The sequence below is a fragment of the Myripristis murdjan genome, chromosome 22 (genome assembly GCF_902150065.1).
Source record: "Myripristis murdjan chromosome 22, fMyrMur1.1, whole genome shotgun sequence".
Taxonomy (NCBI): domain Eukaryota; kingdom Metazoa; phylum Chordata; class Actinopteri; order Holocentriformes; family Holocentridae; genus Myripristis; species Myripristis murdjan.
In genome coordinates this window covers 14,244,711-14,258,230 of record NC_044001.1, presented here as the reverse complement: position 1 = coordinate 14,258,230, position 13,520 = coordinate 14,244,711, and the positions used below count along the sequence as shown (strand labels likewise).

The 13,520-nt window shown below is 41.0% G+C and overlaps 1 protein-coding gene across 1 annotated transcript; it reads left to right on the top strand.

Moving 5' to 3' along the window:
* Positions 1-3,874: 3,874 nt before the first annotated feature.
* cldn23l (claudin 23-like) lies at positions 3,875-4,964 on the top strand. Its single transcript, XM_030045206.1, has one exon. The coding sequence runs from the start codon at positions 4,109-4,111 to the stop codon at positions 4,862-4,864; it is 756 nt and encodes a 251-aa protein (XP_029901066.1). The 5' UTR covers positions 3,875-4,108; the 3' UTR covers positions 4,865-4,964.
* The last annotated feature ends 8,556 nt before the right edge of the window (positions 4,965-13,520 follow it).

Sequence of the window (13,520 nt, the reverse complement as noted above, 5' to 3'; positions counted from 1 at the left end):
AAAAGCACTGAAAAAAATACAATTAATCTCACTGAAGTGAAGTGCACATGGGACGTGCATGAGAGTCATTGCTCTAACACCTCATGAGCTTTCTCCACACTCCTGAATGATCAGATCAAACACAAACGGGGATTTTCATTTCAGTGAGAGTGGTGCCGAGCTGTTTTTTTTTTTTCTTTTTTCTTTTTTCTTAATTTGGTGAGTATGGGCTTTTGCATGGGCGGAGGGAGGAAAGACGGTGGTTCACACGTACACAAATGAACAGGCAAACGTAAACAAATCCCATTCTGGTGTACTAGCAGCCCCATGTGCTCCAAAAAAGGCAGTACACATGGGTGGTGTATAGTGTCAGTGTGAGGAAACGCAGAGAGGCACTCTGTGTGAGATGTAACACAGACATCCTTCAGCAAATAAAAGAGAGAGAGGGAGAGAGAGGGAGAGAGAGTGAGAGAGAGAGAGAGAGAGAGAGAGGGAGAGAGAGAGAGGGGCAGGAAATCAGACAGACTGGGAGGCAGGCAGGAAAAAACAGAAAGACAGACAAGGACAGAAACAGAGAGAAAGGAGGTAGATAGAGGTGGGGAGACTGATCAAGCAGGGATAGATGAAGGAGGAGGAGGAGGAGGAGAGAGAGAGTGAGAGGGAAAATAATGAAGAGGTGGTTGAACCATCTGCTGCTCCGGAGGGAAACATGTTAGATATTCAGACAAGAGCAGAGAGGCAACCAGGGGAGGCAGCAACCTGCAGCGAGACACCACTATCCCTCCTGAATGGTAAGTGACTGTTCATCGACTGTGTTTGTGTATATGTGTGCAAGTGTGTGAACATGTGTTTGCATGCGTGCGTTCACTCCCGTGTGCACCTGCCAGTGTGCGAGATAGTGTTTGTGTGTGAGAGAAAGTGTGTGACTTTGATCCATTAATAACCTACAGTATGTCCAATATAGTCCACTCATGATTATCCCGTGTTATGCTTTCCTGCAGTTCTGTCTTAATCTGTCCTGCTGTCCTCTCTTTATCCAAATCTTCTCAAATCAAGCATCTGGATTAAAACTATTTCAATGGCTGTATAAAAGGGTGAAGAGACAAGACTGCAAAAATATTTAGATAAAATCTCGATGACATTTGAGGTAGCACAGCACAAAACTGATGGAATTTATGTAAGAGACAAGTGTTGTTGTGATTTGGACTTCAGCAAGACAAGCCTTGTTTGAGACAAAATGTTAACCAACGCTGAAAAAAAAAAAAAAACATTTCTACTTATGGAATTAATGGCGTAATATTAAAGTAAACGATTTGCTCTTAAACGAATAACTGGCAACTCCTTTGCTGAGGAAAAGAATGCATTTCTACAGACGACATCCTGCATTTGGACAATACTGAATAATAAACTTGAGGAGATGATTTTGTCTTTTTTGTTTTTTTGAAAATGTTTCTCTGCTAAACCCTTTGCTTTGAATGAGGTGAGGCATCACGATGCAGTCGACGAGGTAGCAGACTGTCAAACCCATTTGAACCGCTCCTAATGCAGGCGATGTCCTGACAGTTGTGTCAGGACTGTGGTTTCTCTGGCTGTCACCCCCCCCCCCCCCCCCCCCCCCCCCCCCCCCCCCCCCCCCCCCCCTTCCCCTCATGTGAATAATGTGCAGTGCAATTAATGAACAAGATGACAGGTCATTCTACCTGGTAAGTGTTTAATACGTCAGAATAGGAATTCACCTCGGTATCGCCATTTCCACCTCATACTTACACATGGAAATGGCTTTTTTAAATGAAATTTCCCAAGCAGATTACTACGCTCTTATTAAAATGCTCCCTCTTTGGACCAATAGGGGTTGCTCATTTGCTTTCACAGAAATTGCAGATCTGTTACTCTTTTTATACCAGATTCTTCAAAGAAATCCATTGTAAACAATAGTGAACAACACTGAGTAGCCTATATCTTCCTTACTTACGCACATTCTTGATTAATGTAAGTCTTCACTTTTTTCAATTTATAGTTTGTGTGTTTTATCAACATCTTTTATCTAGAAATAAATGAAGTGAAATGAAAAAAAATGTAAATCTTATGCACATAATGCAAATTACACAGCAGCGAGTGCAACATTCACAGACATTGAAGGGCTGACTGAAAAATATCACTTAGCCTCAACAGTTTAATTGTGTATTCAATGATGCGTGTGGGTGTTTTATAGCAGTGTGTCATCCAAGGTCAGTGTTTGCCTTTAGATACAAGAAATCCTTTGCGTTTCAGCTGCATTTCTTTTTTTTTTTATTGTGAAAAGGTTTACATTTCATCAACACAATATGTTCTTTTGTCTTTATAGGTTTTGAGAAACTGAGCACTGAGAAATTGTGGAGGCTGTATAGATGCTTTTGGAAATTGAAATAAATGAGGAAGGGGGTTTTCCTATACTAAACGAATTGGCTGTCACCATACTATCGCCATTCTGTGTGGTCAGTTGTTTGAAATGGATCACGGTTTGTTGTTGCTGTTTGTTTAATGCCTCTGTGTGTCGTCTTGTCCCCGTCCCAGAGGACATTTTATTACTCCTGCTGCCCAAAACACTGTAGACAGACTCACTCAGCATGCAGACGCTCGCTTGAAATAATTACTGGCTGAACTGAATACTTCCAAGGTCATTGCTGGCCTTCCATCACCGGGATTTGAGGAAACAGCATCACTTGCACACATACAAACACACACACACACACACACACACGCACATATGCACAAGCAGAGACATACACCCATTAACAGATGTAGACACAGACACACACACACACTGCAATGCAAACATCGAGACAATCCGGTCTGGCACACAGAGGAATCTAAGTAGGTGTGGTGATAAATAAAGCTGCGCAGTTCAGTCATGTTGCGACTGGCCAGGTTACTGTATCCTAGCAACAGAGACGGGCATCGACAGTTCAGTCTTTCCCTGTCCAGTCAAACCTCCTCCTGCTTCCTCCTGCTGTTCCAGGCTCTCATCTTCAGCCCGGCCCCCATCTCCATCTCTCTTATCTCTCACCTTTCCCTCACCTTTCTCTCTCTCTCTCTCTCTCTCTCCCTGCTTCATTCACTCTCTCTGCATCTTTATTTTTTCAGCAAACCAGCCAGAAGTGATGTGTCTTTAGCCACAGCAAAGGCCAGTGACAATGAAGAGGTAATGCAAGGACTTCTTTTTGTCTAGGTGTCGAGACGTTTTGATCAATACTGTATTGATCAATGTATTGACCTGCTTTGCTTTTACGAATTGCAATTGATTTTTGGCTATTCGGGGAGAGAAGATGTGAAAAGCTTCAATTTCCTGTGTTTCATTTCTCTTGCAGGGACACTTAAGTCAGCGGGGCCTGGCCAGAGGAGACACTTGGAAAGTGTTTTGGAAAGATGTGACTATTTTTATTTGTGTCAACAAAGAGAACTCCCAGGAGAGATTCTGTCTTTATCACTTCTTGTCATCGTAGTCGCGTTGCCTCCTCTGAGGAGCAGAACCGGACTGCTCTTAAGAGTCTCTCCAGGCCACTGTGCAACATATCAAACATCTCTTTCAGGAGGCATAGCAAACACTCTCATCCCTTTTTTGGTGGGGACAGAGAGGGCAGGGAGGTTCGCACAGGATATTAGAAACAGGTACCGTGACTAGAGATGGGACGATATCAGAATCTGACTCAGAATGAGAAATTTCCCACGAATTTCCTGCAGGATGAATAAAGTATCTATCTATCTATCTATCTATCTAAATGAAAATTGAAAATCATGATGACTGCAACCAAATTTATCACTTTTTTCTCTGTTATCACAGTATTGTTAAAAGTTCACCATGTTTTGTATTGAAATTGACAATTTTTAAATGATAAGCACTTTGAACTGTTTGCATTAAAATCATAACACAATTGATGGCATATGTTCACATATGACCTATATAATACAAGCGTATAAACTGCATTATGGGTCATTAGTACTGGGGCCATGATGCTTTTTGTGCACGTGGCAGATAAGACAAAATAGCATCAGACAACTGTAGTTAGGCATATAACCTGACCACAAAAAATCCTCTTTCATCTAAAGGTGCACTCAGTTCCAGGTGACAACAGAGGTTACACTGCCCACAATGCACACTCCAGCCTCCATGGTGATGGGGATTGTTTTTGCCCCTCTGGGATTGGTTCTTGTCTTCACTGCTGCCATCACCCCTCAGTGGAGAGAGGGGCAGGCACGCCTGGCCATGGCAGGGCCTGGGCCGCCTCCTCGGTCAGGACTCAAGGGTCAGGGGCCGGGGATCAGGCCCGGGTCTGTGGAGGCTCTGCTCCTCCTGCGTTCTGACGGACTGTGGGAGAGCTGCCTGCAGGTGGCGCAGTCTGAGCTGAAGCAGTGCTGGCCTGTGGCAGGCTCGTACCAGAGAGACCCACGGGTGCGCCTGGCACAGGGCTTGGTGCTAACCTCCTTGTTCCTGTGTGGCACCGGCATCGTTCTGGCGTGTATCGGGGTGCGCTGTTGGTCCGATCTACCGCTGCGAGGTGTGGCGGCCACTGGTGGCCTCTTTGTAGTGCTGGCTGGGCTGCTGAGCCTGTCTGCCCTGGGGGTGTACACTCACAACCTTGGAAGACTGGGCATGGAGCATCCCGGGCAGCCAATCAATAACCCCAAGTTCCCCCACCTCAGCCTGCGTCCAGCTGGCTCGCTCTACTTTGGATGGCTCGGTTCCTGTATACAAGTGCTGGGAGGCAGTGCTCTGTTGCTCAGCTTCAAACGACCCAGATGCCCCAGCTGCCCGTCCTGCCCGGAGCTGCCTGCTTGTCCCATGTGTTGCTCCTGCCCTGAGATTAACAACAGGCCAGAGACAGAGGTGTATGAAGTCAGCTGTTAGAGCATGATTCTCAGAGACACATAACACCTCTCAGAAATGTGTCAGGAAAGGCTCAAAATAGTGGACAATGGTGAAGTTGTACCCATTTGGATGAGAAAATACATTATGGCTACTCCTTGGAGTCAGTTCAGTATGATCAGTTTATAAATCTAAAACTGCCAACAGATAAAGGGAATATTGAGAGAACCAACTTTAAAATACCTGTGACCCACAGGATATTGTCAATAGATTATTACTTGATTAAGGAACTTCATTTCTCACACCACTGCTATGAAGATATTTAATGGTTTTGTGGCTGCTGGGTATAGACAGAAATGGGATGTTAAATGTTAAATGATGAGTAAATAATAATAATAATAATAAAAAGCTTGTTAGAAATATGGGCTGTCTGCACTGAGTGAATGAATGATGATAAAAAAGAGCTTGAATCCATGCTGCCTTTAACTGCAACAACTTGTAAAACATCATTGAAGGTTCACTTTCTGCTGCCTTTTACATACTGTAGCCATGCCTTTGTACTGTTGCCAAAATCTTTAAATTTTCATACCCAATCAGTTCTCTCTATATTTCTTGTATGCTGTGTTCTGTGTCCGAACAAAACTGTGAAAATGTTAAAGTATTCATGATAAATTTTAATAGCAGATTAGTATATAATATTTAGATGCTGTCAGGTCTTCTCGTAGGGTTTGGGTTTGAAGAGTTGTTTTCAGAATGTAATCCACTGTGGATACTGGAATGCTCCATTAAAATTGTAACCTGGAACATATTTTACAAGATTTCTGCAGCGCTTTTTGACCACTTTTGGATTTCCCTATATTGAAATAAAGCAATGTTATGGGAGCAAATATCAAAATCCCCCTTTTCTGTTCAAACATGACTTTTTGACATCAAAGGAACAATCTGGAATTATTTTCTCTAAAACAAAACAGTTTTTTTTTCACTCAATATCTGCAAGTGATGGAATACATTGTATTGCAGATAATCTGTTACATTGTTAGGCTGTCAGATTAGTCTTTGTAACCATAATTTCACTGTACCTGATGAATGTGAGGCTATGAGCAGTGAGAGGAGGATGTGCAGGAACAGGACGTACAAAGTAGAGGGGTGTTTATTCTTTGTAAATTATTTATTGATGTTAAGTTGTCATTCTGTATACTTATGGTGAATTCTGTATTAAATAAACACATTTCAACAACTTGGCACAGCATGCTACTCCCTTGCAGCATTGTTATAACTGAGGATGAGTGTAAAAGCTCGTGAAATTTCAAGGGGAAAAAAATATTTGGGTCAGACCTTAGCAAACACAGGGAACAATGAATAGAACTAATGCTTGTTGAAGAGTTTATGAATTCTGAAATTTGTAATCGTAGTAGGCTTGAGTGGAGGATCAAAGCCGAGGAACATGTCTCTTCAGGTGAGGTGACTGAAGGCATGGTTTATCATACACCATGTCACATTTTGAGGAAACAACATGAGTGCAGGATAAGCAAGCGAACATTTTGATGTCACATTTTTGTTTCTGTGACCTTCAAAGAACCAGAAAATAACTGTGTGCCAACCAACTCTGGCCTCCCCCACTCCCCCAGTGGGTGGAATTTGCAAGCTACCTGCCAATATTCATGTTCATCTTACAGTTTTTGCTGCCTGGACACTTTTAGCAGAGAGAAATAAAAAGAAGAAAGAGGGAAACACAGATAATGCTGAATTGCAAGTATCTGGCATGAATTTGCAGTTGAAATCTTTCCTCAAGGGCTCTGCGTCTGCCCTGCTATCCAAAGAAAACCTCTAATGATGCCAACAACCAAAGGTTTCTATTGATGCAAGTGATCAATAATGCATCTCCTGCGTTGGTGTTGGTAGGAGGAAAAAAGGCTAAAATGTTCATATATTACTGTTGTAAAGTAGTAATTCACAATTAATACATTAAACTGAAGAATATTTTTTCTACTGTAATTAGTTACTATTTACAATGCAAAATTGATTGTTTAATGTGGCTCAGCTAAAGGGGAAGTGGTGGGTCCCATAGTTCATAAAACTTTGGTTGGTTGAAAAATAAATAAATACATGAGAGAGAGAGAGAGAGAGAGAGAGAGAGAGAGAGAGATGAAAAATAAAGTTTGAGGATGTGGAAATATATTTCATAATTAATTATATGCCAATATTAAAGCAATTTGATTCTTTGGAGGCACAACAATTGAATTACCAATGGATATTAGGTTTTGAAAATACGTCATTCAATTGAACATGACTTCCAGTAAAAGTCCCACCCACGTCAGGTCTTGTATCATAATACAGATAATTTTGTTCAGTGAACAGATAAGGATAATGATGTCTCTGCACGGAGCTAGTGTGGGTGCTACTTTTGGTGTTTAACTGCTTTTTGACTATGACCACATTTTTATATTTTGCATTTCAATGTAAAGCACCTTGAGCTTACTCGCAATGAAATGTGCTACATAAATAAAATTGGCAGTGCGATTTGGTATCAAAAAACGTTGACATTTGGAGATTTCTGTAAGAATTGCACTTTTTAGAGATCAGGCACTTCAGTCTGGATATTGCTCAGAAATCCTAGCAATCTACCTCTTAAGCAGAGAACACTTTTTATGTGATTTTGACAAGCAGTCGTACATTCAACACTGAGATGAGGTTATGTAATTTAACACGACACATTTTACAAGGTGTGTGTTACTTACCAGAGCAATGCAGCCTGGTTTCTGTATATAATGGAGTAGCCTGTAGCGTTAATTACAGTTGCAACCTGTATGAGTAATGCTGTTGCAGGTTACTGGTCACAATCATCCTGTGAAGTCAAAGCATGGATGATTCAGTTGCTTGTGGTAATGACATACAGCTGATACATCAGGAGGTTGTTTTATCCTCCAGTGATGTGGTGAGGTTTGTGGTGCAGTCTACAATGAAATTGCTTGCCTTTATGTCTGAGAGTTGCTGCCCGTTCATTAGGCGTTGTTGCTGAAGTTCTGGCTGCAGATGCTGTGGCTAAAGTGAAGGTCAGTATTAAACTGAAGTATCTCTGCTGTCTGATCATGTGTTTAGTCATGTGTATCTGTCCATGTATCTCACATACTACAGCCTGTCAGCCTAATATTTTTGTACACTGTTATGACTGTATGATCAAGGACATTTAGTGGTTGCAGTGATACAAAACCTTTGAAAATCCTCTTTTATACCACTATTGACTAACTCCTCACTCCCAGCTGGCAGGGACTGCAAGCAATCAACAACTGCTTCAGTTTTGAATGTTGTTATTTATTTATTTACTTATTTATTTTCATTTCTGTCCACCAGGGACAACCAATCATGCCTTGTTGCCACAGACTCAAATGCAGATACAATCCTGTCTTGCCAGAGATTCAAAAGTTAACTTATTTGCTGGGACACAAGAGTTGGCCGATTCTTTTGTTGGCATTTTCACTTTGAAATTGACTTTTTATATAACTGGTCTTCTGAAACTGTTTCTGTCCTAATTTGCACACCAAGGTAAGACTTGGTTTTACCTTGGCTTGTATTTATTCAAACAAATATGACAGCATTTTTGGTGTTTGAAACCATTTAGTAATGCCAGCCAGCTGCTGAAACACCTTTCTCAGTTAACTTATTATTTGGTGGCAATACTGAGCAACTTTTTCGTCAGCATGACCTACAGCCTGCCCTGCAGGTCCTGTTTGCCACCCACATGCCATCAGACACACCTTAAGGAGATCTGCAGTCTGCTGAGTGCACTACTCCAGTACTGAGTGTGTGTGTCCATTGGGTAGTGAAACTGTATATTGCAGTATATAAACCTAATACCTAGAATTTCTCAAAGAATGGGTTTGGACACTCAATATGGTTATATTTTGAGGAAAAAACCCAGAATTTCAAAGATTAAAGTAGTATGTTTGCGAGAAAAAAAAATATATGAGAAAAACAGGAATTCTGAGATTATTAATTCACAAATTTATGAAAAAAAAAACTTGGGAAAAATTGTTTTTCTTTTATGTGGTTATTTTATTTATTTATTTATTAGCGAAGGAACCACATCGCTTCACTTTACAAATCTGGATCAACCACACACTGCAGATGCTGCTTGCTGTCATGGATGTATAGGCTTGATGTGTATCACGCCTGCAGCTGATGACCTAATCAAATTAATCAAATTATACTTTGCAATTGTTGTGTTTTGGAAGCTAAACTTATTCCAGACCAACAGGTGGCGCTACGGGACTGCTCGTGTACAGACAGAGAAGGAAAAGACAGCAAGTGTTGCTGTGTAGAGTTGTAGGATGCGCACCCAGAGTAAATAAAGTTGTGACTACTTCTTCTGTCCAGTGTTTCTTTTCCAAAAGCTTTAATGCAAATACATAGCAGCAATGAAATTTAGTAACAAGAAATTCTTGTGATTTAAGCCCAGAATCACAATATTATCACAAGCATCTGGACTTTGAAGAGACATTGCTGTGACTTGGGCCTATTCAGAGTAAAACAACACACTGATTTGGAAGAGGAGATAGATACCAACAGCTAGTTCAGAAGAGGTCTCTAGAATTTGAGGTATGTAATAAACTACCAGGTCATAAGTTTTTACGCTAAGAGTCAGATCAGTTTTTTCAGGTTAATTCACCCAATAGCCAACAGAACCATTTTCAAATGTTACATTTGAAGATGTGTGTTCTTTGACATAAAACAGGGGTCCCCAAACTTTTTCCTGTGAGGGCCACATAACTTTTCCCTTCTCTGATGGGGGGCCGGGGTCAGTTTGTAACAGAAAAAGTGTGACGATCGCAGGGGTGCCTAAATGTAAACACTGATTGTTTTCCAGAAAGCCACACAGGGCCGGCGCTAGCCATTTGGGTGCCCTAAGCACAAATGCTTTGTGGTGCCCCCCCCACGCCGCCGCCGCCGCCACCGCCACCGCCACCGCCACCAGAAATGAACAATAATTCAGTATTTGTCATTGCGTTTCTCTTTATTTTACAAAATAACTTTTCAACATTTATGTTTCAAAAACTGTTGGAAAAAATAAGAGATAAATAATAATAATATTTTTTTTATAACACACTGACTAAACACTAACTAAATATGGCACCAAACACTTGAATAAATAAATAAAATAAAATAATTTAAAATAAAAAATAAATGACACCACTATTAAATAAAGATCTGTCAAAACTGTAAAAACAGTACTAAGTATCCTTGAATAAGGAACTGGTTGGTGATTGACGTCTGCTTGTGGATGGTTGATGTCTGCTTGTAGATGGTTGATCATCTGGATCTTCCACTTGGCTTTGTGTTCCTCCTTGCACATATCGAAGCATTGAGCCTGTAATCACAAATACAAGACAAAATACTCAGGGATTCTACAGTGAAATACAGTTTTGAACCATGGTACAAAAATATTTCAAAAGTAATTCTAGTATTATGTAGGCCTATATTTAAAACACTGGTACATGAAAAATTTATTATTTTACCTTTATAGACAAGGATTAATGGGGCACAATATAAAAATTCTGTACATAGTTTGAAAACTATGAATATGAAGAGGGGAAATCTACACAACTTTAATATTGATTTTTTCAAATTACAGTTTCACCAGCAGATGTCGCTCTTGGCCTATGAACCTCACGAAAATGTTGTGTGAGCTGCCGGCCAGTCGGTCACCGTAATGACTGGTGTATCCGCACTCCATCGGAAAGCTCCGGCTCTCTGCTTTTGGAAACCGTCGTAATTTTTTCGATAGCACAATTGGTTCAGGATTTACGGTAGTGCCAAGCTCACATTGCAAACTGGGAATCTTCTGTGATTGGACGGTCGAAGTGTCAGTAGTCCTACATGCTACCGTAATGGCACTCTATATAGGCGCAAAGCTCCGGTTTCAGATGTTTTTTAAAGTTTCTGAATATCTTAAACGGTCACGGAGACACCGTTATGTAACGTCGGCATGCCGAATCCTGTCGGCGCAGACATCGCCGGTGTAAGAGGGCTGATAATCAATCACCTGTCTAATTTGGCATATCACATCAAAGTTCAGGTTACCAAGACCCGTTTTCCATTCATCAACTCATTATTTTTGTTTTTCACTACACAATCACATACTCGTTGGTTAATAGAACATAACAAACGCCAAATACAGACATCTCAACTCCAGATCCATATCCATATACACAACTAAAAATAACTAGCTAGCCCAGCATCAATTATTTGAAACGTAACACTTCCGTCTGAGCATGGCTAGTGGGAGCTAACGTTACAAAGGTTGTTGACGGTAGTATTATCTGGCACGAGCATAGACATGCATACTAGGGCTAAAAGTAACAAAATTAACATTTGTTATTGTCTTACCTGCAAGTGACGCGCGAGCATCATCTCATTGTTTCTTTCTTTTCCTCTTTTCCGCCCCCGACTCTTGTTGCCTTTTCGATGACATGTCCAAAAATAAAGGTCTGCCAAACTTGCGATTGAAGCGTAATGGAGCAAACCACTATGGGATGGGGGAGGGGGGAGGGGGGCACCAAAGGTGGACTGGGGAAAGGGCCGCACAGGAGATTCATGTTTTTCTCGAGCAAATAAGCCTATGTTATTTTTGTATTGCTTGTATCTATTAACATGTTTTACACACTTTACACAATTTTAAATATATCATTATTATGATTACTATTATTATGATGATTTTTCACGAGCTTGTTTTTTTTTTTTTTTTTTTTTTGGTGCCCCCCCAGGCACTTGGTGCCCTACGCGCAGTGCGTGATAAGCGTGTGCGGGGCGCCGTGTCTGAAGCCACACATAACCAAATATTAATAACCCTTTCCGGGATCTTCACAGAAAAAAAAAAAAAAAAAAAAACTCAGGAAATAAATAATAACACTATTAATGAAATAAATTACACTATCAATGAAATCAATAAAAATCAAATAACCCTCTCTGGGTTCTTCACAGAAAAAATAAAGTCAGGAGATAAATAGCACTATTTGTGAAATAAATAATAACCAAATAACCCTCTCTGGGTTCTTCACAGAAAAAATAAAGTCAGGAAATATATAATAACACTATTTATGAAACAAATAATAACCAAATAACCCTCTCTGGGTTCTTCACAGAAAAAAAAGTCCATGGAACATTAACTTTCTGTTGTGCCGTGCACAATCTTAACAGGTAAAAGTTCAGCTTAGTTGTCAGAGCAGAATCTCTTACTTAAATGGAGGGACGGTTTTTGCTATGGGCAGTGTGGGCAACCGCCCAGGGCGCAATCTACTTGGGGGCACATGAGAAAAAAAATCGCCAGTTTTCTAGAACGGTGTTTCCCAACCTTTTTTGTCTTGTGTACCCCCTGAGCCTTTTTGTCAGATCACGAGTACCCCCTCACTCATACGTGGCTGCGGGGGTGGGGGGGTAATTGCTGTCTGGTACGATTGTACGTCTCTCTCTGAACTCTCTTATGCTCCTTTGAAATTTGCCATTAAGTGCTGAGCCCTCAGCATGTTCATAGGTTTTAAATAATGCTATTAAAAGCAATAATCCTAATTTCTTTACCCACTGTTCTATTTCCACTACAGTCCATCAAAGTAGCTTTACAAGAACTAGAAACTCAAAATAAGCTCTAAAACTACAGGAAATACCTTGAATAATCCAACTACATCAAACTATTCTTCAAAAAAATTTATTGTAGTGTCAACAAAAAACAAAGCAAGATATGGCATCAAATAGTGACATACAGTATATGTTTGAGCTGTACACTGTCCCTTTTAGATCAAATAAGAAAATGAAATGAAACTATGCCACAAAATAATGCAGTTTAAAATGAAAAATAGATATCTATCTAGAGACAAACTCAAAATATCAGTAAAATATGAACTATTTCTGACATTAATATCCTGACAGACTTTTTGAAAGAATAAAAAGCTCAGGAAACACTGTTCTAGACTACCGTATTGACATGCACATGCCATCAGTACCATCAGTCGGCATCAGGCGGGCCGGCGGGCCGGCCGCGGCACCGGCCGGTACCGCGCCCACCCGGTCTGGTCTGCCAGATCTGACAGGTGAGCGGCTTAATGCCGGCCAGTGCCGGCTCGCCTGATGCCGACTGATGCTGCCCCGGTTGGAGTAGTAACATGAAAGGGCGCAAGCCAGTAATTTCGCTGAGAGCGGCAACATAGGCAGAACCGCCACTGCTTAAATGACTCATATGAGCAGTCTCTCAAAGTTCTTGTGTTCCTTCCTTATAATCCTTTTGTAGGTTCCAGTAGGCTTGTCACGTATTAGTCTCGATCGCGTGGCCAGACTGAAAAAAAAAAAAAAAATCATAATGCGTCTCTGGTATTGTTCAGGGGGCCGGGCCCAATGTGGAGGCGGGCCCGCGGGCCGTAGTTTGGGGACCACTAACATAAAACTTGAAAATCACTGCTGTGTCATTCTGTTAAGCCAACAGTGTTCAGCTCACATAAAGGGCAAATGATAAGCTGTGACCTTCTGAAACTGATGCACACACATCAAACACACGGAGAAGCCAGGATGATCGTTTGAAAATGCATGCATTACTGCTGTCTGACACACACACACACACACACACACACACACACACAAACACACAAACACCTAGGTACTTTGATATCAAAAGTCACTGCTGAGCAATCTGAGAGATTAACTAAAAAGGCAC

Bases quoted from the DNA above. Each gene is read 5' to 3' on its own strand.
- cldn23l (XM_030045206.1), top strand. From the start codon at position 4,109: ATGCACACTCCAGCCTCCATGGTGATGGGGATTGTTTTTGCCCCTCTG.